General features: G+C 39.0%; 1 protein-coding gene across 1 annotated transcript in view; it reads right to left on the reverse strand.

The window, feature by feature from the left end:
- Nucleotides 1–16,639, reverse strand: part of COX10 (cytochrome c oxidase assembly factor heme A:farnesyltransferase COX10) — a 111,383-nt gene that overhangs the window by 28,720 nt on the left and 66,024 nt on the right. The window contains exon 5 of the mRNA XM_075216971.1: nt 12,064–12,134. Coding sequence (XP_075073072.1) covers nt 12,064–12,134 — 71 coding nt within the window. The remainder of the gene's footprint in view (nt 1–12,063; nt 12,135–16,639) is intronic.

Consider the following 16,639-nt stretch of genomic DNA (forward strand, 5'->3'; position numbering starts at 1 on the left):
CAGGTCTGATGAGAAAGAAGGGTTTCAACAGCCCACACACAAAGAAAATATGTTAATTTACTTACAGATAAAAAGAAATAAATGGAAAAACAGAATGTAAAAAGATTCGTCCATCATACTATATAAATCATATGCCAGGTTTATGGAAAGCTAAAGAGGTAACAATACATGAGCGAGCTCAGTGCTAATGTGCAGTTAATTATTTCCTTGAACTCCAGTCTCCTGTCTCGGCCACTGCTCCATGCCACGTTTTTGTAGAAAACAACCAGTTCTAATGTAAACAAGACCACTGACCATGGCATATAGTGGAAGACTTCAAAAAGCGTCCCGACTCCTAACTTGTTACCAGCATTGGCCATACATAGGTTACATGCAGGAACGTACATGCCTTTGAACAAAGGCTTGCAATCACGTGTCACTACATTCTTAGCATACCTATCGCTTTTATATTACAGATGTAACCTCTATTACTTATGTACAGGCAGTTTCCAGTGCAGGTTTTCTGGATCGCCTCAAAGCAGTACAGGCGAATATAGAGAGAACCTGCCCAGTACTAAAACCTGTACAGGCTTGTTACTGTAGTGGAAGGAAAGCTTTTGCTGGTCTACTAATGTGCCCCTGTGTCATTCACTGCCATGGAAAGGGACTCTAGGACACCATCCAGCAAATTGCTTGTGAATCTTACAACACTGTCCAACACATGGAAGATGAATATGTTACAACTTAAGGTTTGCATTGAAACATTGGACACAAATATAATGAAAAGTGTAAAATACGTGCTATAGTGCTCACGGTGCCTACAATTAAGCAGCCATTTGTGGGCTGAACCAATATTCAGCCTAGGACAAGTGACATCCTTAGCAGGAATGAGGCACAAAGTGCCTCAGTGATGTCACTAGCCCCCAGTGGATTGAGGCTACATTTTCAAGAATATTGGTTCAGTCCACAAATTGGCTGTTTTCATTGTAGGCAACAGGTGCATATTAACTGTATATGTAATGGAAGTCTTATGCACAAGGCACCCAAATGAAAACCATTTCATCCTTGTATCCATGCATAACACAATTCCCAGCCACACTACTGTTACAGAGTCCTCTTCAGTTATGCTAACAACAAAAGACTGAAAAATTTAAATAAAAAAAGATAAAGTCACAGATTTTCCTCACTTTAATGATCCAGGTGCCGCGTCTCAATTAACTGGGATCATTAGCTGTCAGCAATGAATGATCTGCAGCTCTGCTCTCCATCCAGCCGTCAGCACAGCAATACATCTCTCTCTGATCTGATGGATACCCCTGGCGCCTGCTTACAAACCAAGCTCCCTTCTGTGTCACTGGCTGGAGGTCAGCTGCTGTCCTCGAGGGGTCATAAAGTGAACAGGATGGGCAATTCCAGGTCTCTGTAGATTTTAGATGGATGATAAAAATGCATCCTTTAGGCATGTTGTGCTGTTGTTTAGGATGAGATATTAGGTAGGATTACATAAAGACCCTCCTCTATCCTCTCTCTACGTTGAAATGAGCCACTACAGACGATGCTGATGCCAGTGTCCTCTGTGTGGACATCTGTATCCCACTGCACAATGCAGCCTAACCTCTCCCTCTAAATGACGGCTTTCACCCTCACAGCTAGGGCCCTGCTCTCTTCCTAACTTACTTTTCTTGTGAAGGGTTCTAACGCTAAAAGACCAGAGCTGGAAGTACCAATAAAGGCACTCCTGGTCCAATGAAATATATAAAAATATAGATTTTAATTATTATTATTAAAATCAATGAAATATTTTTGAGCCATAACGTTATGCGCTTGTCAATAGACAATCAGCCTTTATTATCAAATCTACTGGCGAAATATTAAAAACAAAGAAAAGTGGTGTAAATATACAGAAAATGTGAAAATAAAAACATCAAAACCTTTCAGTAATAACCACCATACTGACAGCAGCTAAGTGAGAAGATATCCAATACAATATATATAGATGGATTGACCTCATATATCAAGATATCTGATATTGAATAATAATGAGATACCTATTTGCGTTGGTAATCTTAACATAACACACAAAATATGTGTATATTATGTGCTCCTCAAAAATATATTCTACTGTTGTTAATAAAAGATGGTATGTGAATCAAGTGAACAATAATATCCTAGATGAAACTCCTATTGAAGATTCCAATCACATCCAAATTATATATCATCCAAAATGATCTGCTTTCATATATAGTTTGTACTCAAGGGATCTATTTCCATATTTATATACATTAGATACATTCACTTCCTTATATTAGGGCATTGTGCGTTTACACACCCCACTCTAACTTGTGAAGAGTTTTGTCAACCTCCTAAGAAGAACATTAATTTGCATATGTCCTCGGACAATAATGTGTGTGTAGTATGCAAAGTCTGGAATTTTTGCAGACTAAAGAAAAAATACAGAATAAATTGGACAGAACTCAACAATTTTGTAAACTTTTTTCCATAAACTGCATACATACTTGCCAACCTTTAAAATGTCACTTTAAGGAGATCCCAGAGAGGAGGTCAAGTGTCAAGTGCATGAGGTGGCATGGAGATGCAATCACGTCACCGTGGCCCTGCCCCAGGCTGCACAATGTCACATATCACTAGTCAAGTGGGAAGGTGCTTGATTCTAGAGGGGAATAAAATTAGCCGCGATGTTTCAACATCGTGGCTACGCACTTTTACTCTTACTACAGTCAAAATATCCGCTCCTTTTCCTCACACCTCTATGGGGAATGAGGAAGAATAAGCGGATATTTCTGCAAAAATATCTGCCTCAAAGTGTCTCTGGAATGTTCGCGAGAAACTTTGCATCTAACTGAATTCCCTCCTTGGTGTTTGTACATATGGGTATTAACATCAGGTGTTCAAGGTGTGTTCTTAAAGTCTTCTAAACACGCTTTATCTCTGTCCAAAAATATTGTGAGCAAATGGACCTGTAGACAAACACTTTCTGTCGAACACGGGCTTTGCTTTGTGTCAATTCCAGCATTGCAAGTGTCAATGCTCGTACTTCGTACACAATTCTTCAACGCTCTGTTCAAAGCAGGGACAGAGTACAAGGTTTTGTCTTTCCTTTTAACAGACATTGTTTTCCGACACACGATTGCACAAATCCTGAGTGCCATCATCTAGGCACAGTGGGCTGAACAAAACAATTATGAAAATGCAGGGATCAAGTCACTATTAACTAATGACATCACTGAGGCACGGGGCCTTCTGTTCAGGCTGTGATGCTCCAATGTCATTGCTGGTGTCCTGAAAGCAACAGGTTAAGTCTTAGTTCAAGTGCAGAATATTAACTTTACAGTACCAGTCTGCAAGGTCTCTTTCATGTGTTGTTCCTGTAAAGTATAGCTGTATCTGCTTACATCTTCTCCTGACATTCTATGCCAGCTGTCACTTTGACAGGCATAATAATCCTCATCTACTCAGCACTGACAAACAACTGCAACAGATAACTGTTTAATCCCTCTCAAGATTTACCATTGGTCAATCAGGGAAGTAGTATCTCTCTAAACTGTACAATAATTTGAACTGAGGAGAATACCTCCATATAATGCAGGTGACAATTGCTATCTCAGAAAAATGCTATGAAAGCAGTATATTTACATATGGAAGTGATTAAATAATATAAATTGGTTAGACTTGTAAACACCTCAAGCTGACTGTATAGCACCAGTTCTATGTCACAGGGAAGAAAGAACTCCTGCATGCTCATCTGATCAGTCTGACAATCCATAGGTGCTCAATAAGCAGGCTCCACCCACTGACAGATATGCCTCGCTCACACTGGAAACATGCTTCATGATGGAACAAACTACGCAACCGCTTAAATGCAAAGGACAGCAACTTCTAAGACTCTCTACCCACAGCTATCTTGCTGTATTAACCGACTCACTTTCAGGGAGATTGATTTCTGCTGGGTGCTGCTCAACAGTTCCACCACTATCTCGCATCAATCTGAAGTTACAACGCTCTTGCTGAACCTGATCGCCCCATTTACAAAACAAGCTGTTTATCAAAATACTGAAGGAAGTGGGAGGGACCCAGACATGATGAAATGGAGGTCTAGTTGTGGCATTTGGCCTCATACACCACTCCCCACAAAGAAATTCTTACCCCCTATCTAAATCACGCATTAGGTGTCTTTATATCATCCCTTTTCCTGTGCCCACCCCTCCTGAGAAGCAGATGGAGAAGCTCTTTAGCCCAAATTCACCATGACTTTCCATTGTACCCAGTCCATCTGGGCTGCATGGTGCTTTGACAAGTTGCTGAGCCCCCAGATTTATCACCTTCCCCACTAGCACAGTGTATACACACAGAGGTGGGCCCACAATGGAATGTACTCTCTGAAAAGTTTAGGCAGTGAATAAATAAAGAATCGGGAGGTGCAGATAAGAAACAAGTGAGTACTTATACATCACACACAGTGACAGTCAAATTTACACTGGCTGCTGCTACCCAAACACCCCAATAGAATAGGTTTAGTCCGCATGTAGCTATCTAGTTTATACTGAACTACAAGTCTCAGACTTGTCAGAGGCAAGCTGAGCACAACATCAACAGCCATTGAGGTTTCTGTGTGTTATTTAATATGCTTATTAACAGGAAATCTGGAGTGCATGATCTAAACACAAATCTATAATATTTCAAAGAAGATGTCAAATGATGCTTCTCAACTAGTAGGTCCCCCTAGTAATAGCAGATTGCAGTCTCTTGTGGAAAATTACTACATCCCTACTGTTAATTGGATTATCATAACACATTTATCTTAGATTTTCTGTCTAAAGTAAATAACAGGAATGAAGATATATAAACAATATTTGTATTATATAACCTTACTTAGATTGCAAGACAGGGGTACAGTGCCATTATTTTCTCTCTTCCTCTCCTGACAATCCTATTGAGTATAATAATCCTCTCATAATACAAGAGCTTGGCTAGCAGTAAGGTACAGGTATGAAGTCATTGGGGGCAGAGGATGGAGCATAAAAAGAAGTGGCAGACAAGTCCCTACCTCTGTTCACTGCCTGCACAGAAGGGTAACATAGCACTGTGTCTAGCATACACACTTCTCTGTAATAGGGCATGTTAGTAAAATATTTTCCCTAGGTGGCAGTGCACTTTAAGAATATACATTTGAGATTACAATCCCTATAAATAATCTATTGAAAGGAAAAATATTGTATATGTATGCATCAGGGCACTAATTAATTAAAATAAACCCAAGTGAACAGAAATGCCAGTCTACAAATTGTGAAGGCAGCCATTTTGTGAGCTGAACCCCTATTCAGCTAGATTCACTAGGAAATGGTGAAATTACTAAGGCGTGTGACACCAAGTGCCCCATGCCTCAGGGATGTCACTGGCTCAGGCCCACTGGGTGCACTTGAACATTTGAATAAAGCATCTTTGACATGGGAAGATGGAGTAATGTATTAAATATATAATATACATAATATAAGAAAGTGGCTGCTGGAATTGTACACCTTTCCAGCCAGTATCTGACTGCCAACACTTAACACTCTTAAGCAAGATGAAGCCTTTCTAATACTCCCATATCTCTCCCTCCTTCTAGACAATTTTGCCTACAGTCGCCTTGTGGAAAACCTTGACATTTAAAAGCAGGAGAGCCCCCACCCGTACAAAGTATACGGCGTGTCACAAATAAAATATATAGAACCTGCTCTTATTTTTCTATGTTGGCTGTTTTTCTCCCTTTATAATCTTCAGCCAACTTCAATAAACTAGAAGTGAAAGGTGACCTGTCAGAAATATATATTTCACTTGGAAAAAGAGAGCACATTTTTTATTATTTTGTAATTTTAGTCAGCAGAAAAGACCCGCTGCTAAATTGGAGTTTTAAACACCTTTGACCCACGTTGTAGCTTATAAAATGAAACCAAAAGTCTAATATCGGGCGTAGTCATTTCTAAAACAAAAAAATGTGTATTATATACATACATAGCGCAGTGCTGGATGAAGGATACGGGGATATTTAAAATGTGCAAAAAGATTTAGAGACGTTTTTTTTTTCTCTCCCTCTTTTTCTTGATTAAAACTAGAAATGTGAAAGTAATAAATGGCTATTTTATTCTGACTTTCAAACACAAGTTCAAACTCCAGAGAAACTGCAATTGCTGTTTGGGAGGCCATTTGTGGTCACTCCACTGACCTTAATGCGTTTAACTTGCGTAACACATTGAATGGCGCAAGAAGAGTTTAGAAAATGCAATTTAGTGGGTATTTGGACATTGAAAATAATGGGTTCCATCGTCAGACCTGTTTACATGCCTTGGTAAATGCATGCACTTTAATGTTAGTGGGTCTGTGACCTTAATGTGTGTAAGAAAACAGGACAGTATGGTTTAGTCTGAGCCACGATTTCTCCTCAGAATGTGAACCAGGACCCATTTTGATTGATATAATCTTTTTCATTTATATTCTAAATATCTATAATGTTACTTTAATAACTCCAATTTATCCCCAATAATAAGCACAGATCACTCACAAGAATCATTTTCCTGTTCCTGATACTGAAGTGTCTAAAGGGAATTTGTCAGCCATCACTCAGGCCTTGTGGCACTTGCAGGAACTTTAAATGATCTGCTGACAAGTTACTTGATATATTGATGTCATTATATGGGACAAACTGAACAATAACAAACTTGAGCAGGGGTGGACATAGAAGGGTCAAAGAGACCAGACACACTAGAGAGCAAAACTGCAGGAGTTAGGACGGACTCTGCAAGTTTCATGACCCCATACAGATACGGCCGCCTGTCCAGAAAGTCATTCAACCACCATACAGCAGCCTGATCTTCTTTGAAAGTGAGACATCATCTACTGTAAAATAATAATACTGTATTATATTTTAAGTACAACATAATTTACATTCCTGTTTCTGACTTAAAGTAGATGCAGCATTATTTTCTGGACTAAAACAAAACAAACATCAACATTTAAATCTATATATTAATGTGCATGGAAGAATTTTTCCAGTCATCTCAGATTTCCTCCAATTACCCACTCAACAGACACGTGGAAGAGATTCATAACAATATTTCTCATAAATTGTTGAGTTTTATTCTCCAAATAGATCATCAATAGAAAATATAAAATAATATAATAGGATTACACAAAACCTTGTTCAGAAGCCACACATGAATTTAAACACCAGATGTGTGTAATAGAACACAAAAGTACGAACATAAATATAAGTAAATATCCTATAAATATATCCTCAGACAAGCAACTTTTATTGTTTCTTTTCAAATTGACTTAATGTCCACATTATAAGGATTGTGCCCCATCTAAAGTGAAATAGAAATGATATATGACTTTGTAGTTCCTTAACATTTATAACATCACTCAGCCTCGTGCTTTTATGTAGTCACAAAACTTATGAATATCCTTATATTTCATATATACACGTCACACAGAAATAAAGATGGTCTGAGATGAGTGACCCAGAGTTTGAGATGTACCAAGCAGACCCTCAGCCTCAGGGGCAAACCCCAAATGTTGCCCTATGAATTCTCCAGTAGTGCTATTTATCTATAATATAAAAGACTAGCGGCGTGTGTTAGTCTGTGTGTGGGAAAAAAAAAAAACAAGCTACTGGGCGGAGCTATACACTGACCTACTAAATTCTTAGCATTATCTAATATTATAAAAGTAAAAGCCTAGTGGTGTGTGTTAGTGTGTGTGTGGAAAAAAACTATTTTCTCAGAAAGGGCTCATCCAATTGACCTGAAATTTGGTATACTGACATTATTTGACAAAAAAATTAGAATAGTGAAGTCAGTTAACTTCCATCATCCCCCCTTACCCCACGTGGGAGGGGTAGAAAAGGCTAAATTTACGAGTTGAGGGCTCAAACTAATTTTTGTGAGGTAATTTTACCTCATGAACACACATTATAAAGGGCGCTTGCGTTGGGAAGTAACGCTCTTTCCCTGAGGAGGCCTGAGCTAGGCCCAAATGCATGACAAGAACCTTTTTAAGACCTTAAGTAGCTTGATTTGACTAGAATGCATGAGTATCATACACGGGTTAACTTGTAATATATATATGTTTGAGTTAAATAACAAAATTGCCAAGTAACCCTGGCATGTCTAAACATCTGTCAGATGGACAAAGACAGGTGCTCTGAGGCAAATATGCAGGCACAGGACACATTTACAATTCATAACAAAGCATTCACACAGCACAGCAGAAATTCAGATTACAAATATAAAAGGTGACAAAAAGCTACATCTCTTCTTGATGAGATTTTTAACAAACAACCTGGTTTCGATTCTTTGTAATTAACATGAGGAAAACTGGGTGCAAACCTGCTCGAGCATTGAGCGTGTTTAAAAAAAAAAAGTAATGCAGAACATAGCCTGGAGGAGTGTCAACCATTTTCTACTTCACATCCTCTGGAAATGATTGGAACCGAAAGTAAGGAAGGCACAGAACCAACTTAGAAATTCCCCAGAGGGGAAAAAAATATGTGTTTCTTGTAAATCGTCCACACTACACTAATTACCAGAACTAGATGGGTAGAAGCAATGCTTGCTGGCAACATACCAAACAATGTAACTTGATTTACCCCCTCCCCCCCATTTCCTAATATTGAAATGTCATTTTTATAGAAATAAATGGAAATTAAGGTTTGGCTGTCGCTGTGGGGAAAGTTACCAGAAATAAATACAAAAATCCATTACAACACTCTCATTAAATGATACAACAACATGACAGAGGCACAGATAATTGACCCTCAGGCTGGTGCTAAACCGATCCTACAGAAAATGATCTGTAAAAAATGACACACAATCACTCATAACCATGTAACTCAGATCACAGCATAAATGTTGTGAAGAACATGCCACTATACTACTGGACATATAAGTATAAGTGATAGGCACACTCTGAGGGACATTTATGAAAATGAGTGAACAGGTAACTGTACCCTTACCCATAGTAACCAATCAGATCCTTTTATTTACTATTAAAGTTTACAAATATGAAAGCACATGTCTGACTGTTTGGTATGAATTATATCACTTTGTTTAAACAAAGGTACCTGATAATGTCAACATGCTTAACCATCCAGACACAACAGAACCATCCCAGTAACAAAGTCATTTGTTACCCAGTTTTCAAAAAACTGTTCTACAGGTACAGTGTTGAAATTGTGGTATTGGCCACATAGGAGAAAGAGATGGAGCCACAGAGAAGGAGTGTGGGGCTGCACAAGTGGCGTGGAGACACTGGAAAAGATGGAGGGTTAAAAGTGAAGATTTAATCTAAACATAGTAACGCCACCTAATATGTATATTACAAGTTCTGAGTTGAGCTATTCTATGACCCTTATGATGATGGTTTTCAACTATAAGACAGATGAAAATCAATAACAATGTTTTCAAATCCTCCTTTTATCCTTTTATTGGGGAATATGAATAATGTTAATTTAAGGAAGCGACTTCAGTAGTGTTAAGTAAGCAAATGGTGTTCTCAGATGTTCGTTTTATAAGAGCGCAGTTAAAATCCATTGTAGTGTGCTCTCCATAACATACTATAAAGTATGTCTCTATTCTTCAAATGTGGAGGAATCTGATGTTCTAAGACATGCAGGAACATTTCAGAACAACTCCAATTTTACACCATATTCCCAACAAAGACTTTATGTAGGATGAAAAGATAGGAACATTTTCTACTTTTTTAATGTGTGGACTGATTCAGTCAGAAATAATTCAAGAAAAAATACTACATAACATGTATTCTATAAAAGACATTTTATTGTGTTAATTATTATCCTTTATTTAGAAAGTGGTGGCATATTACGCAGAGCTGCACACTGTGGGGATCATGACACAAATTACAGACAGTGACATAAAACAGAAGATAAAGATGGTCCTGCTCAAATGAGCTTACAACCTAATGGTTGTGGGGAACACTTGATAAACAAAGTAGCGGAATCACAATTATAGTTGCTGAGGGGATAGTTCATGAGGCTACTGTAAGGAACAGCATTATCAGTCTTTGGCGAATGGTATCACTGTGCACCTACCGGTGGTGTGATACAGTGGGAATAAGGAAAGAGAATGTGAGGTAGAGGCATGATAAATGAACTAGTCATTGTAGACATCTTAAAATGGTCAGCTACTGGCAACCATAATGGACCTTTACCAAGTTAAAGCCACGCCTACTTTACTCATTAGCATAAAATACATTCATCAACATCACCATTTATTTATATTATGCCACTAATTCTGCAGCGCTGAACAGAGAACGCACTCACATCAGTCAATAAAGCAAAGTTGTTATAATATTATATATAGAATGTGGAGTAGAAACAAGCACCATCCTAAAGACAAGGCTAAATTTCCATTTCTCTTTTTCCACAGAATTTCCCTGTGTTACCGACACATTTCACAATAAAGATTATTATAGAACGGTAGAGGAAGAGTCACATATTATTACTGTAAACAAGAGCAGTGTGCAGAGAAACGACCTGTAGAGAGCATTAATACATGCCTCAGTCATCGACCACCCAAATTACGTGGCACAGATCCTCCTACACTTGCCAGTACTTATCCAGCCTCCTGCTAGTTCTACACGGAGTGCTTTTATTGGCCTGTCTGCCAAGGCCGGGAACGTTGGTGTCCTGCTCGTCCTCGCAAAATCCCCTCAGTACATCCGGCAACATGTGTATCCGAGGGATTGTTAGTGGTCAGGCATATACGGTGCACAGACTACAAATATACCTATCTATAGATGGAAGTGAACACTCACAACAGAGCATAACCACCACAAAGCAGGCATATCACTCGCTGGCAAGGCATGATGGGACTTGTAGTTCTACAGCCATGGGCTCCTTACCAGCCTTTTAACTACTTTATACTATGCTCTGTTTCTGAATGCACACTGCCACACACACCCCTGGCCACCTCCGGCTGTCGCCCTGCCTGTGCATTTCCATTACAATCCATAAATGCCAGGGGAAAAAAACACCTAAAAAGGTAGAGATCTCCACTCTTTTATTCAGACTGTGTGGAACAAATCAGTGGGAATCCTGTAATTTGGAGCAGAATGAGAAACCTAAACATATCTTTCCTTGTGCTGTCCCAAGTATCTCCCTGCCCATTAAACACGTTAACTGTACCCCTCTGGATTTCTGTGTGTGTGACATGATCATCGCAGAGCAGCAGTTATTGTTTTTCAAGGTGTGTTACTAAGGTCAGAGCACATTTTGTGCCATCTCGTGCGCCTCAGTTTCGAAGTGGGTAAAGCTGGGTACACACTACAGAAAATTTCTCCTGGTGCAATATCTAACGATTTTATCAAAGACAGAGTCCCGATGAGTATGCAGATTTATGTGTATACACTTACATGATTTACCTTCAGAACTGTGTTCCTCATCTGCCATAACCATCTGCTGAAAAATTTGTGACTCTGTACAGATATCTGCCTACACTGCTGGTGGCGAGTATGGACACACTTCCACATTTGCCAACATCGTTCCATCGTTGATCGTGATTTTTGGGAAGTGTAAAAAAACAAATCAACAGATGCCATGTGCTTTGGTACGATAAAACATGATCGCAGGAGCAATAATGCAATATCTGACTAAATGGTCGTTTATCATGTGATCAGCACGATAACTGGAAGAAAAACCTGTAGAGTGTACCCAGCTTAAGGATTGAAAAACCTGTAGCCAAACAAAGTACAGCACAGAGTGGTAATGTTTGACTCCACAATCTTCCAGCATATTTTTGAGTTTAACGCACTTATATACTATATGTGATGATGTTCATACATCCAAATTATATGCCATACTTGAACAACTGGTATCAGAGAGCAGCGGGTTCAGAGCAAATTCCAGCAAGCATACTGACCGTCTGTGTCAAACATTCAGTTTTAGAGCAACAGCATTCTTCTCCAGGCGGAGTGACTGTGTTTCTCAAGATACAAAGTATGCTTATCAAAACACACTCACTGTGGGACAAAGAGAGTACATCATGTTGCTGAGGCAGGTGCAGCTCTTACCTGATCTGTCCGCGCACCAGGGGCCGACTCTTTGTCCTGTTCATGTTTGAATCAAATGGCACCTCGAAAAACTGCAAGGGAAACACAACAACAAAGGACAAAATGAGTGATGTACACCGAAACCAGCCTTTTTTTTTTTTTTTTTTTTAACCCTTGATCAGTCAGCATTGCTTTGTAAAGGTACTGCATACAATAGCATTGATAAGTCGATATGTGTTGCATGACCAAGTGCTTTTGGCATGCCTATTCCACCTCTCAAAATATTTACACAGCAAATGTCACAGGTGTGAGGGATAAACAATAAAAAAAGAATTTCAAAGCTTCATCTACTCTGCTCAAAACAAGAAAAAAAATCATATCATGTCAGCACCTACCTGATCTGTGGTCACAGGCTGCTTTACCTCCTAATGAGGCTGCTTAATCCTACATGCTGCGGGCGAGTGGACTTGTGACGGAGATCAGGGAAGATGAAAAGGGCAAACCAACGCAGCAATACCAACACACGTACGGAGACAAGAGCTGCGATGAAACAAGGTGCTGATGGATGTGCTATTCTGAGCTCGGAAAGGGTTAATGTAGAACCTCAAGGCACACCTGACAAAACGCATCACACCATGCATACACTGCAGTCCTAAATCTCCATTTCTTCCATCATATTTCAGACTGCAGGCTTTCAGAGCCACTCAGGTGTGTTTCCATCAACCACTGTGATTGCCTCATCTTTTCATGCAATATTTCTATGTTATATTAATTTCACATAAAGTTGACCAACCTTCTAAACACAGTTGAAGCAGCCATTTTGCCAGCTGAACCAATATTCAGCCTATTAATTATTTAGCTACTAGGCTCAGGTTTTGTGCGACTCATTCCTCGCTGTTGTCACTAGTTCCTAGTGAGGTGGTTGGCTGAATTCTCATGAACAGGCCACACAATGGTTCTACTGGATGCAGGAGACTGCTCCACTTCAACAGTTTATTCTTGGAATAGATATGTGTCTATCTTGGGTCTGTTTTTCTATTACTAATACTTTTGGAAGTATGTTTGCTATGGTGTACTTACAGACGGTATTATTTTATTGAAAGCAAAGCTAAACAAGTATTCTACAAAATGTCACTATTCATTGGATTGAAATAAATGTTAAATGTTTGCCAGTGGACCTATACCTATTGCTTTTGTATGGGTGTTTTTTTGCCACAATGCGTTTACCATGTGGGAATTTAAATGCATTGTGCTGCATTTTCATGTATTAAATACCAAACATTATTCCCTAGAGAACTGCAAGTGAAGACAAACTAAAAAAAAAAAAAAAAAAAAAAAAGAGAGACATCCACATTTCTAGTGGATGCGTACATTAAAATACAGTGGCTATCTGTGCCAATGTAAAGGTAAACAGTTCCACTGACTGCAGTTTGGCGACGGACACTTAAACCTTTATTTTTCAATTTTAAATTGCACAAGGCTATTATTTCAACAGGTAGGTCATTGCCAAGAACTAATTTAAGTGCATAATTCAGCAGAAACTGTACTTTATTGCTCAAGCTGCTGCAAGTCATCTAGTGGCACAAAACTTACTGGCCACTTCAAAGTGTCTGTGGTTTCCCTTAATCCACTTGTCTTCTGATTGCTTGCCCCAGACCTTCTCTTTATCTCCCTGTCTGAGGACATATATGTAACTACAAAGCATCTCTTCTGTAATCACAGCACTTCAATAGAAAAGTTTGGAAATGTGGCATTATTATGAAGATAATTTGTGAGAACATGTGGAAATGGTGCTGTAGGTTAGCACAGATCTCCTAAGCCTTTCTTCACTCTTCAGCAATGGACACAAATCTGTCACCAACGATCGTTAAAATATCTTGGTGAATAGATTTTGTAACATTAACAGAGAGAGCTGGGAAAGTTTGGGCTATCTGACTGCATGCAAGATGTGACTGCGTATGAAGAGGTTTCACTTATGTTTTCAGATAAATTTGCTCCCAATATGGTGAGCCCTGCAAAGCTAGATCAACACATACATATATCCAAACATATAGAATCTGAATCATTTTAAATAAAATAAGCTCTATTTACAAGTATATTTACTTCACTGTTTAAAGACAGTGGATTTATAGCAGAATAGTAATAACAAGAGCAAGAGAGAATATCTGGAAAGGGCAAGTAATCAAAAATAAGAACGCCAACACAATATCTGAAGTTCATCTGCGCCTCATAAATAGCCATGAAGTACCTCAATATTATACAGGCTGCATTCTTATATAGTTTCAAGACATTCTTGCTGATGTCACTAGTTCCTTGTGAATTGATAAGTTGCAGTCCCTTGAATATGTGCAAATGAAATGTAACCACCAGCACATGGAGAGGTGCAATTCTAGATGCTCTTCTAGCAATGTAAACAAAAGCTCCTAACACACAGAAGTGACATGTAATGACGGCATTCTCAAGATTCCGTCACTCTCATGAACCATTTAGTCGATAAATGAAGCTAAAATGAGCAGTATTTTAAGAGAAAAACTATTCAATTTAATGAGGCCATAGAGGGATAGGAGGCTGGACTTTGATGTGACATTTAGACATTGGCACAGTAATGCACCTCTGCAGATCATTCTGCCTTCCACACACCTAGGCGCACTTCTAGACTGTGGAGTCTCCCAAGAGTAAAGCTAGGTACAAACTATAGAAAATTTCTCCCCATGGAATATCTTTAACAATTTTACCAATGACTGAAAGTCCCAATCAGCATGCAGTTTTCTGTGTACACACCTACACGATTTGCCTTCAGATCTGTGCTCTTCTTCAGTCATAACCATCTGCTGAAAAGATGGGAACTATTTAAACTGTATGTAGAGCTGCCTACATTGCTGGTCGTGAGTGCAAACACATCGCAGAATTTGCACAACATCATTCCATCGTTTATAGAGATTTTTAGTCTGGTTATAAAATCAAACGAAGCGGTACAATGTGCTTTGGTAGGGTAAGACATGATCATGGGAGCATTCACACTAATACAATATCAGACCTAACAGTTGTTCATCGTATGATTGACACGATAATTGGGTGAAAAATCTGCAGTGTGCACCCAGCTTAAGAGTGCAACCTGACGTGCTATGCAGACCATGTAGACGCAACAATGCAAAACTAAGGCATTCTGCACTGCTTATCCTGAGCTCCACAGTATATGCAGATTGTAGTGCAGATTTTTGTTTTGTCTTGTAAATTATTAAAGGATAAAAAGAGTGTTAAAAAACCCCAGTAAAAACAAAAAAGACTGCCTGAAGTTACACTTTTCGAAACTCTTCCTATCCTTATTTTCCTAAGGAATAAAATAGGCGGACGGGACCAGGAGAGGCCTATCAGCCATTTAGAAGGGAAATCTCAGGTATAATAATCTGCCCAGGGCTCACATATTTTGAAAAATAATTTGGCAGGTCATATATACCATCTGATCAATGTGCAGAGTCCACTCAGGAGCGCTTGGAAGAGGAGTGTGGAGGATGTTCCCAGGCAGACGCTAACTGGCAGTTGGCAGCTATGACAAGAGGTCTAATTAACTTATTCTGGTGGCAAGAAGCCATGGGTACTGGGGCTGCAAGTAGAAAGAGGTTTGGAGAAAAGGGAACAAAGCCCTTGTATGAGGGCTTGGACTTTGTTTTGTAAATTAACGTCATCATCAAATACAACAAGAACCACTGCAATCACAAACACTGAACATCACACCAGCAAATGTCACAAATAATTACAATTAATGCTCACACTATACAGGCATGTGATGTACACTTCCTTTGTTTTCCACAAAGTTGCCTTATCGAGTAAGTCGTCGCTTGCAATTATAAATATATTTTGTGCAATAATGTAAATAAGATGATGATAGGAATTCCCTGGCTGGTAAAAAATGTCACTCTGTGCCAATATTATTAATAGGCAACGCCTGTATGTTTTCCTAGAAAGTTGTCAATCCTAGAAACTGACCATTCAAAGCCAAGATTACATTAATACAATATCATTAGATTTGTTATATGACGATGTTATTCACTTTTAGCACAGTCTTTAATTAGAAAGGGAAAAAATGCATGGAAATAAAAGAAAAACAACCATCCATCAGAACAGTCAGTCAATGACTAGTCATGAACAGTAATTGCCTGTTCTCCCGGGAAGGTCCGGGGCAATGCACTTACCCCCAAGACAGCAGGCAATTTTCCCCGGAAAGAACTTACCTGCTACAAGAGTGGGAGGAGGCCTGACACATTCCTCATCCACCTCAGTAAACATCTGAAAACTGTCATTATTGAAGTAGGTGTGATTTGATGACAATTACTCTACCCAATTGATGTTGTTACATTTTAATTTACTTTCAATGAGAAAAAAGAAAGTGATCATCTTGTCATACTGCTTTGTCTTGTGAGGTGACAGGTGAAGGGATGATGGGCCGGGTATTTTAGTCACTGTAATCTCTAAGATAGACTGGAATGAAGGAAAGAAGATGTAAGCACTGCTCTATGAACAAATATTAAGTATATTATTTTGTCCCTCGCTGGTATGGATGAGGAATGTCATAACATGGCCATCATAGCGAAATATG

The sequence above is a fragment of the Mixophyes fleayi genome, chromosome 6, assembly GCF_038048845.1.
Source record: "Mixophyes fleayi isolate aMixFle1 chromosome 6, aMixFle1.hap1, whole genome shotgun sequence".
In the NCBI taxonomy this organism is placed as follows: domain Eukaryota; kingdom Metazoa; phylum Chordata; class Amphibia; order Anura; family Limnodynastidae; genus Mixophyes; species Mixophyes fleayi.